The sequence below is a fragment of the Silurus aristotelis genome, assembly GCF_946808225.1.
Source record: "Silurus aristotelis genome assembly, chromosome: 19".
Classification (NCBI taxonomy): Eukaryota; Metazoa; Chordata; class Actinopteri; order Siluriformes; family Siluridae; genus Silurus; species Silurus aristotelis.
The window spans coordinates 17452419-17461686 of NC_139592.1; the positions used below are offsets into that span (position 1 = coordinate 17452419).

General features: G+C 36.2%; 1 protein-coding gene across 2 annotated transcripts in view; it reads left to right on the forward strand.

Moving 5' to 3' along the window:
• The first annotated feature begins 370 nt into the window (after positions 1 to 370).
• The window catches only part of itga5 (integrin, alpha 5 (fibronectin receptor, alpha polypeptide)), a 44125-nt gene continuing 35227 nt past the window's right edge, over positions 371 to 9268 (forward strand). For both annotated transcript variants that reach the window (XR_014538118.1, XM_083570494.1), the window contains exon 1: positions 371 to 824. Coding sequence is in view for 1 of the 2 variants with exons in the window: in XM_083570494.1 (XP_083426620.1) it covers positions 634 to 824 (191 nt within the window). In the remaining variant the exon portion in view is untranslated. The remainder of the gene's footprint in view (positions 825 to 9268) is intronic.

Genomic DNA, 9268 nt, shown 5'->3' on the forward strand with positions numbered 1-9268 from the left:
AGATTGCTGTACTGGCTATGCCTAATGCTTGTATTATCTCTGTCCTCCCATACATAACTGAATGAAGTATACGTAACTAAACTTATGGATTTTTTACATGGCAAACTTTTTTACTTATTTGATCACTCTTCACATTTCTGCCACAACTTTGGCCTAATTTACAGATGATTTGTATATTAAAGCTTTAAAGCAATAACTAATTTTAGAAGGATATCTTTCTGACGTAATCATTTAAATATATAAAATTCATATTTCAATATATTGCCAGTTTCCATCCTTCATAAATATGTGCAGACCCACTCCGAGCTACCCGTACGTTAGAGAGGCAGAGGCGCTCATGGAGCTCCGCCCACACGCAGCTTATCACGACACCCCAATATTACCACAATTAACAGAGAAAGGGAACGAAGGAAGGAGTCGGTAAGATCGGGAGAGAACTGCAGTGGAATAAAGTAGTGAAAGACAAGAAAGCACGTTTCAACATTAAGGATTGCTTCGAAAACCGTGCGTAAAGAATGAGGTTTGCATAGATTCTTGCAGTTTTGCTGAGGAGGACGCCATTTGACTCGTCACCTTTGTTGAAAAGAAACGGGCGAGTTTAATTCAATAGGTGGACTGACACCTCCGAGTATCATGGGTTCGAAAAGGCACCGTTCCTCTAAGGTGGCAACTTTATTCCACATGAGCTGTTTACTTTTTAGCACATGCCTTTTTCCATGGACAATCGCGTTCAACTTAGATGTAGAAAACCCGTCCATATACACAGGACCCGCAGGCAGTTATTTTGGTTATTCTGTGGACTTTTATAGGACACAGTCAACACGGTAAGATCAGTTTTTGTTTCTTTTTTTCAGGTACGGTTTTTAGTTGCATGTTTGTTTTTGATACACTGAATACTTGGTAGATTGTCTAAATGTTTTCCGACTAACAGGAACATGTATATAAAGTAGACATCATTAAAGCCGGGATGTGTAAATTCCACTCTCCGGTCAAGTCTTTTGAAACTGTTAGAAGGAAAGTAAAATGTGGGTGAAGCGCCTCAGTAATCAGAGACCAGCAGGGGATCTACACACCACTGAAGTGTCTCCAATTGTTCTGAATCCAAGCTTGATATATGAAAAGCCGTGGAGATGAAAGCCTGTCTTCTCAGCTGGAGACTAACAGTTTCTTAAAAGTTTCCCCTGTTTGTTCAGGATGATACCAAACACTGAATAATGCATATGCAGCACCAAGGACCCTTGATTGTTTGCAGACTTTGTTCGAGTACTGAGTGCCTAATAACGGCATGATTGAGTGTCGGTGTTTTAATCCATATTAAGTACACGAACAGGAGAAGGTTGACGTCAACGGCAGGAGAAATGATTCGGATTTGAGAGGGGGATTCGTAGTGCTTCTGTAATTGCTCCTGATTGTAACTATTTATTCATTCGAAGGCAGAATGTAGACCACATTATCTTTAGATAAAGGATTCTGGAGGCACCGGAGACACTACTTTTAACAATATCTAGGGAATACATTCTAAATCACATACATCTCAGCTGTTTGTGTAACAAATTTTTCCAAGTATTCTATATTCTAGCACATCACAATCACTGTCCTCCCTTGAAGGACAGATTAGGATGCCTTGGCGCCATCGTGACTCATTTATATAATGAGTAAGACCCCAAGCCCAGTTTATTTTAGCAACTTTAATACGTCATCCCTTGGTTGGTGTTTCCTATGAAACTTGGTGACACATTGACTAGAAATTTGCAGTAACCGCTTGTCCCAAGCACTCTGTCTGCTAAGAATCAAATGGGAAGGAAACGGCTCTACAACCACTTACTTTCTTTCTGCGATTATTTTTAGATGTTTTATGAAGAAAAAACTCTGTTCAACGTCAGACTGTGGGCTTATAGATTCACAATTTTGGGGTTAAATGATTAGTAACTTTAATTGTCTAACATGAAATGAGCTCGACTGTTTATCAGGTTACAGTGGTCTGTGCTGTGATTGAACATTCTCAGTAACATGGACAGGACTTAGCTTTGTCCTGTTTTCAATGCATTACGCCTCTGACCAAGTGCAGCTTTTCATGGAACTTAGCTTCGAGTTGACTCATCAGTGACTTTTAATTCAAAGTAATAGTTCATTTAAAGCTGTGTGTAGCTCTGAGAGTATATGAGGTAAAGCTCGCTCACTGTTTGCAGACCTCTGGTAATGTAATTTTACATGGTTTTTAAACCCCTCACCCAACTCCCATATTTCGGGCCATGCAACCCCCACACTCCATCTTACTCACTCTCATGAGCAATGAAGTCACAGGAAAGGAGCAGCTGCTCTCACTACCATTACTTCATATGAACTTAAACTGTTCACAGGGCATTGTGTGTAAAACCAAGCGTTTTAACTGAGATTTACAAGTCTAGTTTGAAGCCATGTGTTGGAAATGAGGAAAATATGATTCTAGTCCACCATATTCCATTCAGTCGTGTCTTCAATCCATTCATAAATTATTGCATTGATGACAAAACATTAGTGAAACTGACTGACTTTTTAACACTTAAATCACTTGTTATCCAATATATTTTCACACATGTACCAACAAATGTTTTTAGCAGTTCTGGCTTTTGGGACTCTGTTCTGTTTTGTAGTTGTTGGGAGTTTTCAAAAATACAGAAATTGGAAGCCAGCTGTTTGAAGCATTGAGGAATCTCTAGCTCTAGAAAGCTATAGAACTTTCTTATACTTTTTATTTCACTTTGTATATTGACTTGTATCAGATATTTGCAATAATGTAGCTGCACAGGGACATGCATTTTATGAGTCTAATGCTGCTTGACTAATTTTTAATTAAGCAGTGTGCAGAAGAAGACCGCTTGAGGGCAGGGGTCTCACACACTTAATTTGTACAAATGTACTGTGTTTTGTCAAAGCATGGCCTGTCCAGACGGGTTTATAAATTGTTCTGAATCTTATTCTTTATTGCAAAATTTTTACTTATTCTCTAGAGAGAAACATGTTTAACTATTTGTGTTGTCAAATATTTACACTGTAACAAAGAAATATTTCAGTTTTTTCTTGAGAAAGACTGGATTTGGAATACAAATTAAAATTCTTAGGTAAAGCATTAGGGGGAAAAAGCCATTCATTATGTGTAGGAGTAGCACATTCCACTCCGTCTACATAGCATGTAGATAAGAAGGGAGAGCTCTTTAGCAGCAGTAGGTCAGAGATCAGGGTCTTGTATTAAATGCACAGTGGGGTGGGTAGAGAATATTTTAATATGGAAATAATTTTAATTTACATTTGTTTATTTAGAGGAAGTGCGTTTTTATTTTATTTTTTTGCCAGCATATCTTACAAAATGTGTACTGGGTTAAAAACCACACAGATAGCTAGCAAAGAGATTCTTAAATTTAAATAAGTGCACTTTTGTAGCTTGGGTTAGTTAAGCCAAATCAGGATGCTCTTAAATGCTTGTTGGATTTTTAATGGAGTAATATGTAAGAGTAATGTCCTACTATTGTACTTGTTCATGTATGTGAGATGTCACATGTCACATTATGTAATCTGGTGATGGTCAAACATTTAACCTTTGTTCATCTCTTTCTCCTGCTTTTTTTCAAGGTGTGATTTGAATTACTGTTTAATATATTAATGTTCAAGTGGGTGTATTAAGCTGCTTATTTCTGAAATTGTGTATTCTCTTGGACAAGGGTATACCAGCTGTATAATTATTGTTTTAGTTTTGATAATAGACATTTTGTGCAGAGGTTAAAAACCCCCCAGCTTCCAGGTGTTTAGGAAGCAAAATTGTTTTTGTGACCTTTTTAAATTTGTCTTTCTCTTTGTCCTGGTTTACGATTCAACATTAGCATCTTTTGCCCTGTTGGCAGCTTGCTATACTCTAAAGGGAAGGTCTGTGAAAACACGAGTGTGTTGTTTTAAGGGTAATGGGAATAAGCTTGGTTAGTGGCTGAAGCAATAGAGAATAGGTCCCCCTGCACAATTAATAGAATATAATTTTACTGCTTGTCTGGAGCTTCAGGTTTGAATAATGGGCCCTTCTTCTTATGAGTGTTCATTTTCTTGTGGTAAAAACACATGTGCTGAGTCACAGCAGGCCAATTTGGCTTTGTACAGTACACAGTCATACCCCTCGGCAGAAAGCTCTGACTGGTGCTCAGTTGTTCTGAAGTACTCTTTTACATGTTTATTTATGAAATGCTTTGTTTTACCCATTAGGTCTAGTATGAAAGCTCTGACTGGGCCAAGTATAACAGTGAATTTGTTCTAAATGTGCCAATCTTTAGGCAAATCGTTTACATGGCAGAGATTTAAAATAAAAAATGTTTCAGCAGTTGTTGGGTCAACATAAGCATAGAAAAGAATAGAATGATGTGCATTGCAAAACATTTTCAAGTGGTTTGGGGAACATGACCAGGAGTTTAAGGCTTTGACCTGGTTTCCAAATTCTCCAAATCTCAATCCAATCCAGTATCTGTGGGATGTACTTTGCTTGCCTTATTACTGTAGTGCACAGACGCACCTATTCATTTACATGTTGTAAAAGATGTGAAGACTAATGGAATAAGACCCCTTCGATTAGCCCAGTTCTGATGCTTATGTTGCCATTGTAGGCATGTTTGGTGGTCGACAGTGATAATGTTACAACAGATTGATGTATGCACTAGGCACTTAAAATTGTTGCTTTTCTACTTGTGAAAATACAACTTGCATCAAAATAACACAATTACTGGTGCAAAGTGTTAGCTGAAAAATACATGTATACAGTGTAAAGAAACAACCCTTTTCTATATAACCTTGCTCTCCTCCTCTCCTCCAATTCTCTTCAAAAATGTGTCAGGGATCTGTGAATTCGTTCATATCTTGTTTATTCTGATTATTACTCTGGGACCTTAGCTACACTAATTGAATACAAATAAAAGCCAGGTCATTAGGCTGCACAGTGAAGCTGAAAATTCGGAAAGTATGATTTAACCAGTAAAATGCAAATATACATTATTATATACATTTTCATAGACAAAACAAGGCCAGTTTTTCACAATTTCCAATTTTCGTACTAGTAACTGTTATGTTTTGGTCAGGGACTTCTCGACAGCAGCAAAGAGAAAATGGAGCTCAGGTCTACTGAGCAGACAGGCTATTCAGAGAGACCTTAAAAAGTGGCTAGCAGCATCTGATTTTTAACTGAATCTGTTGTAATTGCCTAGTAGTAGTCTGAATAAAGCATTGAGTAATATTAAGCTCCACTGCCATCTTAGTATACTTTTAGGATTCAGACCTCAGAATCAGCCCTTGGATAACTGTATGAATAACTCTTGTGTCTTCTGCTTTATTATAAAGTCCATAAGGTTTAAAAGGAAATTAAACTATTGAAAAGGAAAAAGTGATCTTTCTTAATGTGGCTTAGTTAAGTATACTTTTCCACTGGAATTAAATTTCTTTTTTTTGTGCTTGTCAGACATAATTATGAGAAATAATGAATACAAATACTGAATGGAATGGATGCTCTATTGTGCAGAATGTCAGCCCAGTATTTCAACATAAAGCTTAGCTGTAGCATAGTCTGCTCAGGATTTCTGTAATATTCAAACATTGTGAATGTTCTATCCCCCAGTTTAGAAGTAAAAATCTGCATTAACATATGTTATGTGATCACATTGGCAATGCATGTTTAAAATAATGTGATGGTCAGTACAGATGTTTGTGCCAGTGAATTAAAACATAAAATTGAGTGCACTGTGTGAGAGCTGTGGCACTTTGCTCTTATCTTTACAACTATATACAAAGTAACATGGAACCACAGCTAATAGATCCAAATTAGCAAACCCTGAAAGAGAACCCAGTCACTTGCAGGGCAGTATTTATACACACATTCACACCTGAGTTTTATTTGCTGTAGCCAATTGACCATGTTTTTGGAAAGGAATGGGAAGGAAACCGGTTACAGGGAGAACATATGAAACTCAGACTTGGACATTTGATTTAGCAAAGATGCTGCTCCACTGTGCTGCCCAGCCCATAATTAGCCACAGATAATTGAATTTCCTTTGGAAATCATTATGCTGCCATGACAACAACAGTGTTAATCTCTTGGTGTTAGATAATATACAGCAAAAGAGAATTTGCTGTCTTTTTTTTATGCCCTTTAAGGGTCTATGTCTAGTTTGGATAGTTATTGTGAGTAAAACACACGACCGAAAGACAGAGATGCTCATTCATTTAAGAAGACTTCATAGTGTTGCTATGAAAATCCTGTTTGTGTATCAGGAAAAACTGAGGCAAGTCATAGTAATAAATAGGCTCCTGGCTCAGAATTTAACTTTCATACAAATGAATGGTTATCAGTGTGTGTTTTGCATGCAAATTTGTACAAATAGCCTATGCTGTATTGTATACACAAAACTTTACTGGATAACTGAATCAGTCATATAACGAACTACGTCTTCCCCATGACTTTAATTCTTGAGTATTTCTGTATATTCATATCATGTACATGTCTTGTTTATAGTGTATTTGTAGGATTGTAACCCCATCTGAACATCTTGCAGTCATTGTTTTGCATACAGGTTTTAAGTCATTTGAAACAGTGCTCAAGCTACACAAGGCTCACACCTGGGTAGATGGTGATTGAGTATGGGTTGGGAGTGTTTCTGGGTAGTTAACTGGTGTAAGGGCCATTTGGCACTAGGCTAACTTCCCCATTTTATTAATCTTTAAAGGAATGCAAGTTGTCAGATCAGCAACTTTTAGCCCAGCTTTAAATATGGCAGTACCACACACTTTAAACATGTTCATTTTGGTCTTATTAACAAAGCCGCAAACGAGGAGGGTTTCGCTGTGAACACTTTACAGTCTGACTCTTCCTGCTAGCTCAGTTTTTTTTTTTTAGCATTCTTCTAACATTCTGGTGTCTGGTGTTAAGACATTTGTTTGCCTCAAAAGTGCTGGTGTTGTTTTCCTCACCTGTAAGTCGATTGTTCGTGTGTCTTAATTTTATTCAAGTGTTTCATTTACACTATATTGCCAAAGATTTATGGACATTTACACATCATACCCATACGGGCTTTTTTAAGATATGGATTCTTTATCTATTTTCAATATATTTTGAAATGTGTCCATAGTGATTTGTAGTCATTTACCCACAAAAGTATTAATGAGTTTGTTTACTATGTTGGACGAACAGGCCTAGGGCACAGCTGGCATGACTATTAATCCTGAAAGTGTTCAAAGGGGTCATTTCTAATCTCATTTTCTTGCCTTGTACACTGGGGTATTGCCATGTTTGAATAGGTTTGAGACCTGTATCTAACCCTTAGGCTGTTCACATTAAGGTTTCATCTATCTCAGTTAAATTGTTTTACATCAAGTATTTTTTCTGATTTATGAACAGATGAGGATGGTCTGATTGGAATCCAGAACAGTCTGCATTCATAGTTAAATGTTAGATAGGAGGTTACTGTTATGAAGAGTTTCTGGAAGAGGGATCCTCATTCCCTTGGATTTTGCCAAATTATTTATAAAAACATATCAAAATAATATTACCATAAAATAGTATGCCTAAATACATTTCTCTATTTACTTTACCTCATCAATGCATACAAAGAGCAGTATTTTAAATATGAAGAGACTTCATGGAAACAAATCAATATGTATCTGTTGTAGAACTTTTATGAACTAGTTAGAAGGTTTCTATCTCTTAAAGGAATGGTGCTATCTGTATTGCAACATAATTGTGACATTTGATTTGGCAATTTGGTTCAGATGACTTTACAGCACGCCTTCTTAGATAATGGGCCTCTATCTCCTCTAAAGTCTGTTTACTCCACAGGAGGCTGGCTCACTTAACTCGTGGCATTTTCCACGACTGCTATTCTTTGACCCTGTGCAATCAAGCTGTTATTACTATGCTAACATTAGTCTGATGTTTAAGAATTTAAGAGGGAGATAATGCGGTTTAGGCTAGACTGATTCTTAAGCTGATAAAAAGCCATTACATGCTAATTGGTGCTTATTTGCAATTCTTTGAGATTACTATCAACTATTGTTTGTGTGTTTTTTGTGTGTGTGTGTGTGTGTGTTTAAGATAGGTTGTGTGATATGCTACATTCATCAAATACTTTTGTTGTATTTTGTGTTTTGTTTCTTGAAAAATATATTTTCTTTGTTTGAAAGCCCCTGTTGCTACAATTTTGCATATTCATTATTAAGCCTCCAACATGTAGGGGACATCTGCGTAAATGTGGCCAGGGGTTTGTTCCGGAAAGCATATTTGAGACCAAGCCAGATAGTAAACTTTAGAAAAATTTCTGTTCAAGATAAACTGAAATCAGTAAATTAACTCAGAAGAAAGATTGTGGACATAAGTAACTGTAATATTAAATAAGTAAAAAATTTGTAAGTTTGAATTTGCATATACAGAAGTATAGATGGATGCCATTTATCAATTATTAGCTATTCTCTGCCACATTTAAAGTATCACACTTTTTTTTTTTTTTTTTACATTGAAACGCTGCTTGTACATTGTTTTTTCCCCCATGACATAAATCAACCATTATTCAGCTGAACATTAGTTAGAAAATAAAATCTTGTTGGTCTTTGTACATTTTGTGATTTTTGATTTGAAGTTTAATTCAAGTCATTTTGGTTTGTATAGCAAATGGACACCATCACAAACAGCTTTATAGAAATGTGTAGATTCAGGATATAAATTTGAAATAAATATATTATTTTTTGCTAATGAACAAGCCTGAGGTAAAGAAAAACTTCCAGAGACAATATAAACCTTGAGAAGAACCAGACTTTAAAGGAAAAACCTTCTTTATCTGGGCAACAAAGTGCAATTACTTACTCAAGAAGTTCAAATATGTAACCAGAAAAATCATTATAGTGTCAACATACATAAAGTCTATTTTTTTTTTTTTTCGCAGTTGCAGTTAAAAGATTCATAGCAATCGCAGTCTTGAACCATTTTCACGTTTTTTACATTTAAAATCTCATTTACATTTAGGTCGTCAATGTAGCAGCATTCAAGTACTTGGTATTTACATTTACATTTGCGGCATTTGCAGACGTCCTTATCCAGAGCGACGTACAAAAGTGATTTGAGTCTCTAGCAATTAATAAATCTACACTGGTACGCAAGATTACGAACTTAATATAAATATAACTCTTGAATTCTACAAAGCAAACTTGGAAAGTGCAAATTTAAGTGTTTCACTTTGTATGCTACATTATGTTCATCAGTTCAGTTTGGGTGGAC